At 47.9% G+C, this 16,813-nt stretch overlaps 1 protein-coding gene across 3 annotated transcripts in view; it reads left to right on the top strand.

Moving 5' to 3' along the window:
• LOC138497707 (membrane-spanning 4-domains subfamily A member 4D-like) overlaps positions 1-16,813 on the top strand; it is a 780,628-nt gene that overhangs the window by 526,457 nt on the left and 237,358 nt on the right. For all 3 annotated transcript variants that reach the window (XM_069621331.1, XM_069621330.1, XM_069621332.1), the window contains one exon: positions 10,345-10,503. In XM_069621331.1, the coding sequence (XP_069477432.1) occupies positions 10,345-10,503 (159 nt within the window). The remainder of the gene's footprint in view (positions 1-10,344; positions 10,504-16,813) is intronic.

The raw sequence follows: 16,813 nt of genomic DNA, 5'->3' as shown, positions 1-16,813 counted from the left end.
CCCCGTCCTCCGCCTACAGCACTAATGAAGGGGAAAGCCACCCAGCGGTAGCTTTTGTTTACTACAGCTGGCTGGCTTTTCCTTCATTAGTGCCGCAAAAGCCAGCACAGGCGGGGCATCCATTTCACAAAATGGATGCGCCCATGTGCTTGCTTTTGCGAATTTTGAGCTTGAATAGCTCAAAATTTTACATAGGAAGTTTTAAAACGGAGAATGCTAGTATTTTTTTTTTTTATGTTGCCTATCTATTTTTTAAATAAAATTTTTTACTAGACCATCCCTTTAATTTCATGCAGGCATGAAAATATTATGTTAGCATAAAACCAAACCTTTGTGCAGGAAATGTTTATCCTGCTCCATATCCTGGCGACTCGAAATGGAGCCACGTGCAATTTAAAGAGTCAATCATGCCTATTACCACCAGAGAGCTGCACATCAGTACTTCAGTACAGGGAGTGTACTTACAGTGCCAGCTCAAGCAGAATGAACACTGAAATATCTGAATATCAGAGAAAAAGAGAATATATGGAAACAAACACAATACAACAGGAGCATGTGCTTTTGTGATTGCACTTGCATGGACTTTGCGTCCATGCAAGTGCAATTCGCACTGGGACAAAAACTGCCCTTCTTCAAAAGTCATATTTTTTTCAATGTATTCTTGCATCAGGGCAAGGGACAGGGACTAGGGTAAATTGCCCTGGTGCAAAAATGCATTGAAATAATATGGTTTTATGTTGAAGTAGGACAACTATTGCCATAGTGTAAATTGCACGTGCACCGGTGCACATTTTCTGTAATACCTGGGCAATATTGCAGAAATATTTGTACCGGTGCAATTAGCAATAAGGCCTAAATTACCAACTGCTAAAACATATTCTTTCAATCTTTCGATACTTTTTTGCACCAGGGCAATGTTTGCTAGTGTCCTAGCATCAGTGCATAACTGGCTTATAATAACATGCTTTTGAACTAGGGGAATTTTTGCTCTTGTGCTGATTGCACGGATGCAAACTTTGTCATAAGGCCCTTGCAGTTTTAGAGTAATTGAGAAAATGTACAAACTAGGTGGAACACTGAGTCGCGGGAGGATAGCTCAGGGGCAACGCGCATGCCTTGGAAACAAGACGACGCGGTGCGAAACAAGTTCCATTCCCGGCTCCGCGCTTGGAAACCTCTCGGTATAAAGTGCGTTATAAATAACCAATTACAATGTGTTACCTGTCATCCCATTCGGTAGGTTTCTGTGCATGTCATTTTGCTTTCCTGCTTTCTTTTACCTCCAAGCTCATAGTCTCCACATGGCTGTCCATTCCAATTGAAAGGAAACGTGTTTCCCAGTCTTTACCCACGTACCTGACTGGCGTTGTTGCCACATTTAAGTCCAAAGTTACCGTGCACCCTCACCCTACCGCAGTTTTTCCATACCCAGGTAAGCCCGTGGGGCTTGCGTGCTTCCTAGCTTCAAACAGCTGATTTATGTAATTAGCGCGGTGGAACGCGATTTTCATGTTCGACCGCACCTATAATTATCAGGCTAGCATTTGACTGCCATACAGCCACGAATCCAGGCTGCTGTGTTAATTTTCGGAGGATATCAGCCAGTTCACTCCATCGCACACCACGACGACCCATACCTGCCTACATTTGAAAATCAAAATTCCTGAGATTTATGCCCCCCCCCCACACAGCCACACGACTCCCCCCACACGCCCCGCCCACCTGTCAAAAAGGTAAACTCGGCTGTTGTAGCCTTCAGTTTGCTTACTATAGCATTGAAAATGATTAATTCAATGCTATAGTAAGCAAAATGAAGGCTTTAATCAATGTCATTGGATTGAAAGCAGCATTATTTCGGCTGCGGCGCCACCTTCATTTTGCTTACTATAGCATTGAATTAATGATTTTCAGTGCTATGGTAAGCAAAATGAACGTGGCACCGCCACCGTAATAATACTGCTTTCCATCCAATGACATGGATTGAAAGCACTATTATTATAGTGGTGCAGGCAGTGGGCACGAACATTTTGGCCACTCCTAGAAGTCTCAGCATTAGCAACACCCATCTCAAGTAACCCCAAAGAACTGGTTGATCTTTACAACACTACTATCAAAGAGGTGATCAACACAATTGCCCCATTAGAGAACAGAAAAGCTAAAAAACTCTTTCACGCCAACTCATGGTTCAACCAAGACTTACGCGACCTAAAAGTACTCAAAAGACACGCTCTTAACAAATGGCAATCCTGCCCCTCTGCTCCACACGTGACTCCTACCTAGCTGTTGCTAAACAATACACGGGTCACATCCTATTCTCCGCTAAACAATACAAAATTGCCAAATCCAAAGCTGCTGCTTACAACACTAGAATCGACAATGCCCAATCACACTCAAAAGAACTATTTGCCATCTTCAATGAGCTAGCCATACATCCCACGTCCAAACATCAAACGGTCAAGGACGAGAAATGGTGTAATGACCTCCAGAAGGCTATGCTAGACAAAATTGACCTACTCAAAAAAAAAATCAAAGCTAATCTTGACAACCTACACAAGTTCTCCCACACAACACGGACTACTCCAAATCCGAAGCCACCTATCCAGCATGATATCAACCCACCACCGCCATTTACCTTTAGAAAGGTAACTACTCCTGAGGTTCTACTTATTCTCCAGCATTGGATCTTTCATGGATTCACATGCTTAGAATATTCCCCTTCGTCAGACTGGGACCCTCGGTACACATACATAGCCTTTTCCTATAGGAAAACTTCCGACACTTTTGTGTCCTATCTACGTCCTTTTAGGACCCGCCTACGCATGCTCCGTAGGCCATCCCAGTATAAGAGGCCCGCCCCCGCGGCTCCCCTTCAGATTTCAACCGTCTCCAAAGTAGTGGGATCTCCTCTCGTCGTCTTACTATTTTGTACAAGGTTGTGTACTGGAGTTGGAGTTCGAGGAAAATTTTCCTCCATGTCAGGAAAAGCGCTGTTCCGACCATGTGCGACGTGCAGCTTGAAAAAAGTTTACGAGGGGGACGGACATATGGATTGTATATACTGCCTCCACCCTCATCATTCGGCTGATAACTGCGACATATGCAAAGGGTTTTCTCAAAAGACCCTCAAAGACCGAAATCGAAGGCTGGTGGCATGGCTGAATGATGGAGCGGGGGCATACCCCTCTTCGGAGGTAGGCTCCACACAATCGGCGAAAACATCAGACCGCGCTGTCTCGTCGGAACCACCGGCGAAGAAATCTCGACCGGCGGAAAAAGTAATCTCGGAGTCATTCAGCTAGAGAATCCTCATCGAAAAAATCGTCATCTTCATCAAAAAAGTATGACAAGGAAAGGCCGAAATCCTCCTCAGGCGATCACCATAGATCGACCTCGAGTCGAGAGTCGAGTAAAGGCAAGCCAAGTGTGGAAAAGGCGGGACCGCCTAAACCACCTGCTAAGTCACCGTCGTCGACGGCGGTCCAGTCATCGGCCTCCACCCTGCCACTGACGCATGTGGTATCCACCGTCCCACCGACAACGACTGCGATGGTGGCCTCGTCAATGGGGGTTCTACAGGAAGCCTGGAGGCCTGAAGTTTTTGATCCGATCCCCCCGGATACTTTATTGCAAGAACAGGCTGTTTCGCTGTCCTCGGGGGAGGACGAGAGCGGAAGAATAGCTGGCCCGGCAGACCTCGGGCTACGAGTGGTTGATAAGTCGTCGACGAGGGGATCCGGTATACCGGTATCTGCCCCTCTTCTCAATCCTCAATCTGTTTTGTCGTTGGAAATTCTGTCCACGCTTCAGTCTTTGGTACAGTCGTTGGACCAGAGACTACCTCGGGTAAACCTGCCACAGTCACCCTTCGACGAGCCGGGCCCGTCCTGTCCACCGACGCACTTACACACGCCAATCTCAGCACTGGCACCCCAAGAGGAAGGTGAGCTGCCAGATTCGGAGTCTGACAGGGGAGCCATGTCGGATATCTCATCATCCCCCTCCAGGGATCAAACCTGGGAGTCAGAGGTGGAGTTAGAAACCCCAAGAAGCCCAGCTCACCCGTCCCCTCCGGACGACATTGCATCATTCCATTCTATGATGGAGAAGGCGTGTAAGGAATTTGGTTTGTCCCAGGAAGAACAGAAAAAGGACTTTTTTTTGTTCGACCACATGGGTAAGAGAAGGAGGTCTGTGTTCTCAATACCAATACTAGACCACGTGTGGAAGGAGGGGTTGCAGACAATGCGTCACCCCTTTTCGGAGCCGGCAGTGAAAGGACGCCTCGAGAAAAAGTTTAAGGCTCCAGAGTCTACCCCCAAGTGTTTATCCTCCCAACCAACGCCAGAATCGGTGGTGTCTGCGGCAGCGGCGAGGAAGGCGAAGGCCCAGCACAAGTGCACGACTCCGCCTGAAAACGAAGCAAGACGACAGGATGCCTTTGGCAAAAAAGTGCTATCCGTGGGAGCAACCACAGTAAAGGCCGCAAATTCTCTGGCTATTGTAGCCAGATACGACAGAGAGATGTGGCACAGGCTAGCGCCGTTGCTGGATCATCTTCCGGAAGAGCATAGGAAAGCAGCGATGTTACTTGTCCGAGAGGGTGAGGAAGCCTCCAATCACGCAATAAACATTGCGGTGGACCTCGCTGAGTCAGGCTTCAAGCAAGTCAATAATGGGGTCGTATTACGACGACAGTCATGGCTCATGTGTACCTACTTCAGACCAGAGGTACAATACAAAGTATTAGATATGCCTTTTGAGGGAGACCTTCTATTCGGAGAGAAGGTAGACGAGGCCCTAAAGGGAATGAAAGAGGACTCGGACACGGCACGTTCATTGGGTGCCCTCCAGAGTGGCCGAAGCTACAAGTCTTTTCGTCCCTTTAGAGGGGCTTCAGGTAATTCCAGATTCTCTGCGTCTGGAGACAGATCCTTTGGCAGGTCGGCTTACCCCTCCCAGGGATATAGGCGTGCTTCCCAAACGTCAAACCGACGCCGAAACTTCCAGACGTCCAGGAAGAGACCATCCTATCTGTCGTCGTCGAGAGACAAACAAAATAAAGAGCAGCAGTGACAGTCAACACACCTTTCTGGGGGGAAGAGTGTCCGCATATGTCGACGAATGGGAACGAATAACGACGGATCAATGGGTGCTGGACACTGTAAGGAACGGGCACTCTCTACAATTCAAGCACAGCCCTCCGCACATTCCACCTGCGTTCACCGCTCATTCCCATCTGAGGATACTGCAACAAGAGGTAACACTCATGTTAGCAAAGGGCGTGATAGAATTAGTTCCAACATCACAGAGAGGTCAAGGAGTCTACTCAAGATACTTCGTCGTAAAAAAGCCGAACGGCAAATGGCGTTCCATTTTAGACTTACGCGATCTCAACAAGTCTTTAAAGAGCCTAAAATTCAAAATGCTCACGCTGCAGGAAGTGATCCGCGCCGTTCAAGAAGGGGATTTTCTAGCGTCCCTGGATTTACAGGACGCGTCCTTCTATATTCCAATGTGTCGGAAACACAGGAAATTCCTGAGATTTGTAATAGGGCGGACTGACTACCAGTTCACGGTTCTTCCCTTTGGGCGTAAGACCTCCCCCAGAACGTTCACGAAATGCCTGGCCCCAGTAGCGGCCTGGCTAAGGAAGGAAGGCCACCACGTATACCCATACCTCGACGACTGGCTGGTAAGGGGATCCTCCCCAGTGTCGACCAACACAAGTTTGCAAGCCACCATGCAGCTTCTGCAACAGCTGGGATTTGCCATAAACTTCGAGAAATCCTCTCTGCGGCCATCGAGAACGTTGGTGTTCCTGGGGGCACAGTTCGAGACCCAGTTAGGGCTAGTGAAGCCTTCTCTCGACAGAACCGCAAAACTCAATCAGCTGGCGAGCCGACTACGACAAACCACCAGGCTCTCAGTGAGGAAATACGTTTCGGTCCTAGGGGCCATGGCATCTTGCATCCATCTGGTGGCAAACTGTCGCCTATTCACGAGGCCAGTCCAGGAATTCCTCGCGGACCGATGGATGCAGGCCCAAGGATCGTGGTCAGACAAGATAACCATCGACGATGACAAGCTGCTTCGGACCCTTCAGTGGTGGCAGAGTCTCCACAATCTGAACAACGGTGTACCCCTACAGGAACCGGAGTTTCAGCGAACCATAGTCACGGATGCATCCCTAACCGGATGGGGAGCTCACATGGGTACCCTTCATACGCAAGGTCGCTGGTCTTCAATGGAGTCACGCCTACACATAAACATGTTAGAGCTCAGAGCAGTACGATGGGCCTTGAAGGCATTCCTACCACACATCAAGGGATCGCGAGTACGAGTACTGACCGACAATACGACGGCCATGTTTTATTTGAGAAAACAAGGAGGGACGCGATCAAGAACTCTTTCCATAGAGGCCCAGAAAACATGGCATTGGGCATTGAAGCATGGGATTTCCATCGTGGCTCACCATCTCCCGGGAGTGAGGAATTCGCAAGCAGATTCCCTCAGCAGAAGCATGGGCCAGATACACGAATGGGAAATGGACACAGTTCAGCTGATGAAAGTGTTCGAGAAATAGGGTCACCCCCCTCTGGACGCTTTCGCAACCAAGGACAACAAGAAATGCGAGCAATTCGCAAGCAGATGGCCTCAGGAGGGTTCCATGGGGGAGGCATTCTCCTTCCCATGGACGGACATGTTCCTTTATGCTTTTCCTCCGTTCCCCCTCATACGGAGGACAGTACAGTGGATACGCAGATACAGTTGCCGGGTAATTCTAGTGGCACCGTATTGGCCGCGGCAACCGTGGTTCTCCGACCTGCTTAACCTGTCGCTGGAACATCCAATAGCATTTCCGAGAGTCCCGAACCTACTATCCCGGGACAAAGGCACGGTGTGGCATCACGACCCGGACAGTCTCAACCTTGCAGCCTGGCTCCTGACTTTTCGGAGTTCGGTGCTTTAGACGTTTCGGAGAATTGTCAAAAAATTCTACAGGCGGCTCGAGCCCCTTCTACCAACAAATCTTACACCTATATGTGGCGGAGGTTCTGTGAATGGTGTCGAGGACAGCAAGGCCTACAACCGTTGACGGTGACGCCGGAACAAGTTCTACCTTACCTGCTTCTCTTGGCGGAGAGTGGTTTATCCTTCACATCGATAAAGGTACACCTGGCGGCCATCTCGAGGTTCACGAGGAAGAGACAGTCGTCTCCTCTATTCAGCGACAGACTGGTGAAACACTTCATGAGGGGTTTATTTCGAACCTTTCCCCCGGTGAAACGTTTCCCTCCAACTTGGAGTCTCAACACAGTGTTGGCAGGCTTAATGAAACCGCCCTTTGAGCCTATGGCCACGTCGGACATGAAATTCATATCGTGGAAGTTGGCATTCTTAATTGCTATCACATCAGCTAGGAGAATCTCGGAACTGCAAGCGCTGGTCGTAGACCCGCCATACTTGAGATTCTTTAAGGACAAAGTGGTCCTGGCAACTAATCCTACGTTCGTCCCAAAAGTTCCGACAGTGTATCACAAACACTCGTCCATTGTTCTCCCTACTTTCTTCGCGACCCCATCATCGGCAGCAGAAAAAGCTCTTCATACCTTGGACGTTAAGAGGGCTCTGAAATTTTACTTACATCGTACACAGGAACTCAGGTCTACTCGACAAATGTTCATCGCATATGGTCCGTCGACGAGGGGAAAAGCAATCTCTAAACAAGGATTGGCTCGATGGGTCTCATCGACGATTGCGTTTTGCCACTCCAAGGCCGGAAGGCCGCTGCAAGGGCATCCTAGAGCCTATTCTACAAGATCAACGTCCTCCTCAGCAGCATTATGGGCAGGAATTCCGCTGACAGACATATGCCAGGCTGCGGCATGGTCAGTGCCCCACACGTTTACACGCCACTACTGCCTTGCCAGGCAGCATGCGGACGAGGTGCAGATGGGAAGAGCTGTCCTGCGCCATCTGTTTCAGTAAGGTAAGCTCCACGGTGTGGAGAGTCGGTTTTCTACTTTTTGATGACAGTATACTTTATGTGGGTAAGGTTATATGAGTTAACTTATTCCTGCTGTACATATGCATTGTGTATTATGGTGAGGGTATATTACATTACATTCTCACCGCCGTTTCAGGTGTTACTGCTATACAATCTATTCTAAGCATGTGAATCCATGAAAGATCCAATGCTGGAGAAGGGAATAGTTTCTTACCTGTAACTCCATTTCTCCAGCATTGGTATCTTTCATGGATTCACATGCGCCCGCCAGCCTCCCCGGAATGCAATGTATTTGCTTGATAAGTTTAACCCTTCCTACTTTGGAGGGGCCGAAATCTGAAGGGGAGCCGCGGGGCGGGCCTCTTATACTGGGACGGCCTACGGAGCATGCGTATGCGGGTCCTAAAAGGACGTAGATAGGACACAAAAGTGTCGGAAGTTTTCCTATAGGAAAAGGCTATATATATGTACCGAGGGTCCCAGTCTGACGACAGGGAATATTCTAAGCATGTGAATCCATGAAAGATACCAATGCTGGAGAAATGGAGTTACAGGTAAGAAACTATTCCCTTATGAAACAAATAAAACCCTCACTATGCAAAGGGGACATCTGTCCAGCAAACAATCAAAGACTGCGCTGAGTCTCTAGCTCCGTTAGTCATAACCTTTATTAACGCCTCATTTACCACTGGCTCAGTACCCTCCTCTCTTAAGGAAGCATGGGTTCAGCCACTGCTAAAAAAGCCCACCCTAGACCCAGACTCTCCTAACTACAGGCCAATTATAACTGTGCCATTCTTGCTGAAAATCTTGGATAAGGCTGCCTATCTACAGATACAAGCCTACCTAGAATTACACAGCATCCTAGGAAACAGACAGTTGGGTTTTCGTCCACGGCATAGCACAGAGTCTGCGCTTCTCGACTTAAAAAACCAACTACTAAGAAATATGGACATGGGCGTATGTGCCATCCTCCTACTTCTCGACCTGTCTGCTGCGTTCGACCTAGTCGACCATAAAATTCTAAAGACGCACCTCACCAACACGGCACACTTCTCCATTGAGGCCACTATATGGATTTCATCCTTCTTGGAGGGTAGAGCTATGAGGGTCTTCTCAGAGCAAGCATCAGCCACCCCCTCCCCTATTAACTGCGGAGTACCACAAGGTTCCTGCACCTCCCCCACACTATACAACCTATTCACACTTCCTCTCTTCAACGACCTAGAAGAATTCGGTATAACTTTCATCAATTATGCTGATGATGCACAAATTCTTCTCCCATTAGCTGGTGATTACGGGCAAGACCTAAACACCTTACAAGACACATGCTATCATCCAGGCCTGGATGGCAGCCAATGGCCTCTGTCTCAATGGAGACAAGACAGAGCTCCTCCTGGTGGGCCCAAAAGAAACCCTCAGTAAACTAGACAGCAAATACAGCAATTTCAAAATTGAGAGCTCTGTAATATCAGTCTCTTCTGCGGTAAAAACTCTGGGAGTCTACCTAGATTCAACCTTGTCCATGGATAGACATGTTAGCTATATCTCCTCCTCAACAGCACTGACAACTGAAATAATCAATGTGGTAAAACCTTACCTGTCCACTGAAAACTGCCTCAACATCGCCAGGGCCAGCATAGGTGCAAAACTGGATTATTGTAACGTCCTCCTTCTGGGCGCCTCCGCCAAAAACATGAGCAGACTACAAATTACACAGAACGTACTGAGAGCAGCCTGCAGTATTCCCAGGAGGGAGCACATCTCCCTAGCAAGACAAAATGGCTCCCTGTCAAAGAGTACATCCAGTTCAAGACCCTCACTGTTACCCATAGATGCATATCCCAATCTGCCCCCAGCTATCTAACTGAACGAATACAACAAGTGCAGACACTCGGACCCAAAAGGGATCTGTACACAAACCAACTCTCAGTCCCTAACTTCAACAGAGCTAAAGCCGGCGGCTCGAGTTTCAAAGTTCTAGCACCAAAATCCTGGAACTCACTACCACCTAAACTGAGATCTGAAGCATCCCTCATGGCCCTCAGAAAGGCACTGAAAACCATCTTATTCAAGTAAATCTGTACCTAAAATGCTACCGTAAACGTGAATGTCTGTAACCAATCATTTACCTGTGCCAACAAATTGTACATATACTCACTGTTCTCATGTAACCTTGGAACATGAGCAATGTCTGTAACCAAGCTCCCACTGCTTTCCTGATATTAACCTATGCCAGGTAAGTTTTCTTGTAACAGCGCCACGATGCCCGAGGGCAGTTGTGCGCTTTAAAAATGCAAATAAATGTAACATTTCCCATTTCTGTGTTTTTCCAGGTGAAAGGAAGTTTGGCAATGAATGTCGTCAGTGCCGTTGCCTCAGGAATTGAATTCATCATCTGCATTACAGATTTAATAATATCAAAATATGTATATCGAATAATTTACTGCCCTTCTTCAAATTACCGCAAGGACTGCGGGCAACCGGATTTTCTGGTAAATATGCTTTTTGTTTTGCGTATTCTGAGGTTTGTTTTGTACCATCTAACGCTTTCGGCCATATTATCGTATCTTTTGTTTCAAATCCTTCTCCTCGCTCAGTGTCCAGGTGACATTCTATCCTGGCCTCTCCTTGCAACCAATACTATGGGCCTGATTTATAAGGCATTTTTCATTGGTGGTTTCCCATTGAAATTCGCTTTTAAAAATCAGGCCCATTGCCTGCCTCTTGCATCACCTTTTGTGCACTTGATGGAAAAGGGTCTTCAGCAGCCTGGCTTTGGCTCTGACTGCTGAAGAATTGTATTCTGAGGTGGTAGGAGCGCTGGTTGCTCTTTTCACTATGTCTTCAGCCAAATATCTTTGAAAAGCAACAGCAATTAAGTGCACATAGAGAAATGGGGCCTATGCGAGTAGGCTGTCTTGATTTACTCTGTACGGGGCTACAATGATATTCTGTAATGTATAATGAGGCTATTGTTAGGCAAGAATTGGCGTAGTAACCATGTAGGAGATTACACAACCCTTGTTCTCTTGGTATTAGGTAACCCACCTATGGGTATAGGCCTGTACTACACAAGTTGATTGTGTGACTGAGCAGCCAGACCTACCTCAAGAGGTGTAAATGTGAGCTCTAGAGCTGTAGCAATGAAATCCACCAATACAAGTAGCCAAGTAACACTTCTACTCAAGGTTTATGTTACAAATAATTATTTAAATAAGCATTCTTCAATATGTGTAGCAATCAAATACACTTTAAAATACTTGTTCAGAATCAACACAAAGCTAGTAGATACTCTTTAGAGATGCTTCTTACACACTTCCTACACCCTGAGGTGACGTCACTAACTAGGACAGTAATTGCATTTATATATGACTAGTACACTTTGTAAGGTGAGGTTTGTAGAAAGGAAAGGTTAAGGGAAGGAAAAAGGTTAAACCGGTTCTCAGTGCATGTAGGCACTTTAAATCTTCCAATGTAGTCTAGATAAAAACCTTTCCCAGCAATATTAGTTTAAAACAAAAGTATCACCTATGAGGGACAATAAGTACCAAAGTCTTTTTTTTTTATAACAATTTTTATTTTATTTTTAAACGTCAACAACTTACAAACATTGCATCATCATGCACATCTTATCACAGTACAAATCTCATCTGTTTGTGCCCCGTACCCCCCCAAGACCTCCCCACCCCTAACCCAGCTTATTTGACACCACATAATACACCTCTTCCCGTTTGCTCTCAACCAACCCCTCTGACGTCTGCACCCTCCTGTATAGAACCGGGTTCTGATTCTCGGACATTCAGTGTAGAATTGGCTAGTTCTGTAATCAACTGTCTCTAAGCTTCCACCCCTCCCTCTTACTGGTCTGAGTTTCTACTTATTGCTTCTTGCCACACCACAGCTTCTACATTTGCACATTTTAGCAAGTCCCTCCACCATACCTGCACCCGCGGTCTTGCCTGCGCTTTCCATCCCATCGCTATTCTGCGTTTCGCCAATATGTATGCTAGATCCCTCAATCTGCTTAAAGGTTTAGTCCTCTTAGGCCTTGCGAAACCCCCCAGCAGATGGGCCCGAAGGGGAGCCCACGTCCAAGGTGATATGCACATTTGCTAATGCCCGAGCCACCTCCTCCCAGAATTTACTCTCTGCAGGCCAACAACATATGGACCAGATCTGCTTCCACCTCCCCACACTTCGGGCATGACTGTATTGCTGCTTGGCTAAACGTTGCTTTTCTATTTGAGGATTAAATATGCCCAATGGGTTATATATAGTTGAATCTGTTGGAGCCTTGCATTTCTGGACACCTTTTTGTGGTACACCATAGCTCTGTTCCATACCGCATCTGACATTGACTCCTCCAAGTCTTCCTCCCATTACTGTCTCATCTGCCCTAACTCTTTCCCCACTTTAGACATTAATAGTGCGTATATCCACGAGACTTCGTGCCCACCCTCCGACACATCATAAAATGTCTCTATCATATCATCTGTCTGCAACGGAGCTGCCGTCTCCGGCCATCTGCGCCTCGTATTTCTTAGGATGCTGGCGTGTGTAAGGTGTTGCCCTGGATGCACTCCTGTTTCCTCCACAAATTCCACAAACCCTGTAGGCACCCCCTCTTTTATCAGGTCTCTTACCGTCGCTACCCCTTTAGGTTCCCAGTATTTTCTCACATTCAACCGCATTTGGTCACTCACCCCTTCTAGCGCCACGAGCGGGATCTGCGGGGAATACGTGCGATGTTGACCATCAACTGGCAGGCTCTACGCCACATTACACACCCCAATCTCAAAAACCTGGGTGAGCAGGTGGTGCGAGAGTCCGTTATCCATATAACTTTGTTTAGAAAGTACTGTGTCTTCCTTGTTTGCAACAGCCACGACTCGTGCGTTTGTTCGTCCGATAACTATTTAGCTACAAATTGCAACTGGCTAGAGATGAAATACATTTCAAAGTTGGGTAGTTTTATACCACCTAGTTCATACACATTCTGAAGCTTGCAAAGCGCCATGCTACACCTTGAGTTATGCCACAGGAAGTTCCTGCATATACTATGCAGTTTATTAAAGAACAACCTCTGTATCGCAAACGGGACATTTGTAAAAAAGTGAAGGAGTCTCGGGAGTACCACCATCTTCAGCAGCGCTGCTCGTCCCATCATGGATAGTGGCATTCTAGCCCAGAAAGATATGGAATTTCCGATACTGTTCATTGCTCTCACTGTGTTCCGTGTATGTTCTGTCTGAAGATCATGAAATAGGTCTACCCCCAAGTAATGGAACGTGTCCAATTCCCATCTAATAGGCAGCACTGACAGCGTACGCACAGCCTTTCCCATATATCCTAATGGAAACAGGCTCGATTTTTGTGGATTCATTGTTATGCCGGATAAGGCAGCATATCGTTCCATCACGTCTAATATATATTGCAAATTTGTCTCGGGGTATTGCAAGTAAAGAAGCATATCGTCTGCGTACAATGAGATCAAATGCCTTCCTCCTGGCGTATCTATCCCTGCCTCACCATATTCATCCCATAAATAAACCGCCAGCGGTTCCAATGCCAAAATAAAGAGCATCAGAGACCACGGACACGCCTGTCTTGTACCCTTACTTAGCTTCCGCTGTTCCAAGATGATTGTGCCCATTTTGACCCTAGCTACTGGCTCATTATATAAGTCACACCCATTTAATATATGTCGCTCCCATACCAAACCTTTCTAACACTGACAGCAACCATGGCCATCTAACCGAATCGAATGCCTTGATTTCATCCAACGATGCTACCACATATTAGGCCTGATTCACAGAAGCATTCTATAATGGCGCAATCCCATTGGAAAACGCTCTGTGAATCAGGCCCATTGTTGTGTATCTCCCTGAGTACAATCTATCACGTGTTGTAATCTGTGCAAGTTAATGGTAATATTCCTATGCAGGACATATCCTGTCTGGTCTGAATGTATAGGCTTAGCTATGATTGGTTTGAGCCCGAGTGCCATCACCACAGTGAGTATCTTCCCATCTTGGTTCAGTAGCGAAAGGGGTCTATACGAGCCACAGTCTGTCTCCGGCTTATTCGGTTTCAAGAGGGGTACTATCAACGACTCTCTTAAGGATCCGGGCAATCTGCCCATTTCCAATGATTCGTTAAGCATTTCCAGCAATGTGGTCAGGATATCTGTCTTGTATTCTTTATAAAATTCACTGGGGAGCCAGTCTGCCCTTGGGACTTTGCCCGTCGGCAGTTCTTTAATCCCATACTCAAATTCCTCTATTGTAATGGGGTACTCGAATCTCGCACGTTCTTCCGTGCTTAGCTTGGGAAAACTAATCTCGGACAGTGCTTCCTGCAGCTCTGCCTCGTGACACTCTGAGGTTTCTTCATACATTCGCTTGTAGTATTCATAAAAACATGTATTTACCCCTTCCTGTGTCTCATGTAACACTCCATCCATTCCTGCAATTGCTCCGACTTGTTCCTGTTTGGTCTCGCTTTAATAGAGCCAGGCAAACAACTGCCTCGGCATGTCCCCTTCTGTGTGCGGTCTCTCTATGTATTTCCTGTAGCTTAAATTGCTTAACCTATCCCAGTGTTGTCTACATTCTTGTTGTAGGCGGGTCACCTCCTGTGCTTCGTCTAGGGACCTTTCTGCTGTTTGCGCTATAGCTTCTAACCTGCACTCTGCCACCTGTAAATCTCGTACAATAACATCTTGTATTCCTTTTGACTTCGATATGGCCGCCCCTCTCAACACTATTTTAAAAGCCTCCGACAGTGTACCTGAAAATTTCACACTGCCCTTGTGCTGAAAATATTCCTTCACCTCTGCCATTAAGTGATCCCGGAACCCCGTATCTCTGACCGCTTCACCCTTAGTCTCCATGTCTGAATCCTGGTTCGAAGGGGGGGGGGCAGGGGGAGCGCCTGCCACGTGACCACCAGAGGAGCATGGTCCAAGAGGACCCTTGCTTTGCAGGAGGAGAACTACTAGGAGAGTTCATACGGGCTGACTACAAACACGCAATCCAACCTAGTGTAGAGATTCGTGGGACCACTACAGTGAGAATATACCCGTTCCTGCTGATACATTGTTCTCCACACATCCGCCTGCTTGAATGTGTGCAGCAACGTGTTTAACGCTTTCGCTGCAGGGGCTGGGTGAACACATTTACCATCTGACCTGTTGTGATGCTGGAAATGCATCGGAGGGACAGGGCCTCCGTATTATTGTCCTTTACTGCTTTTTATCGTGTGTTCTGTCGTGTTTTCCACGCAGGAGTTCATGTGGGACTCCTGGCGGTGCAGCTCTTTCTTTTGGTTTGTTGAACGGACCTGTGGGATACCCTTATGGCACCCATGGGTGGGGGTACACCCCTGTGCCCCTAGTGTATGTTTTTGGGCACCTGTGGTTGGCCCACAGAGCAGGGTATGGGCTAGTGGCAGCTCCATGCTGAAATTGACAGGTGCGCGGAGTATCCTCCATTTTGGGATACCCCGGCCCTGCCATTGAGATCAGTTGATTCCTGATGGAAAACAAGATGGCCCCGGTGGCCGCTTGCTTTCCATTACCCATTACCTTGTTTTCCCAAAGTCCTTGGAAGCCCTGACTCTGTCCCTTCCCCCTGACTGGCTGTTGGGTGGAAGTGCCATATATGGTGTTGTTGTGAAGGCCCAGTCAGACTAGCTGGAGCCTTCCCGGTGATGTATGTTGTGGGTACCTCCTGTGGGTGGGACATGGGTGAATAGAGTGTGTGACGAATATGCATTCTGTGTTGTGGGTGTCTAGTATCTGGTGGTTGACACAATGACTGAGACAACCCTGCCCGAAACCGGTATGAATGCAGCTTGGAGTGTTGAATGGCTCGGTACTTGTCCCAATACACATAACTTGTTGTGAGTGTCTGGAGAGAAGTGAATGGCCTGAATACCTCGTGTGCCTGATTGGCTGCCTGCCTGCATGAATGCCCGTAGTCGTGATTGGATGCTTGAGTGTGACCCAGCGGAATGAATGGGAGATCAACAGTATATCTGGACGCTCTCACTGCTAGGAATCGTGTTCAGAAGCTGAAGTCCACTACGACGAGTAACTGGAGTAACTGAAGCTTGACCTTGAAGCCCTTCTGGACGAGAAGAATTGCTGTTGCTCTCCTTCACAATCTGAAAGCTGTTGTGCCTCCAAGGACTGACCCAGAGAGGACCTGGTACGGCGCCCTCTTCCCGAGCTATGAGGGACCATCGTGCACAGCTGATCTTTGCCAACGATCCCTGGTAGACAGACCTTTGACAGGCTGCCGACCCGATACGGTGACTGCTGCGGAACTCCCAAGGAGAAGCACCCGGACTGTTGTCCGCCACTGTCGACGACCGCTGTCGCCGACCGGAGCCGCCGTGCTCCCGTTTGCCTAAGAACTTTCATTGATCATCGGACGCTCTCGTCTGCATCGTCATCCGCTTGTCTCCCGCTGGAGAAGGCCCAACTGTCGACGCGCCGAGGAGCATCCACCGGTGGGTTTCCCGCCACCTACAGACCGCAGAGACGCCGACGACTCGACGCCCTTGCTGGGCCACAGTTCTTCATCATGTCTTTGCGGTCCAGAACTATCGTCACCGAGGTGCCCCGCACGCCTCTTCCTTGCAGGACGCCAACGCTTTGTCGTCGACGAGCACACTAGGAACGAAGCTGTCACTTCCTTGCCGTAGTTCACCCGGTTCACCGTCGGACTTTCGACGACCCGTGACTCCCGCCGTAAAAGGGAGGGCACTCAAGAAGGGCCATCGATTCCCCGACACCGA

Source organism: Ambystoma mexicanum, chromosome 5q, assembly GCF_040938575.1.
Source record: "Ambystoma mexicanum isolate Mex_15411 chromosome 5q, UKY_AmexF1_1, whole genome shotgun sequence".
Lineage (NCBI taxonomy): Eukaryota > Metazoa > Chordata > Amphibia > Caudata > Ambystomatidae > Ambystoma > Ambystoma mexicanum.
The sequence above is the reverse complement of the archived record's forward strand: the minus strand, read 5'-3'. Positions and strand labels throughout refer to the sequence as shown.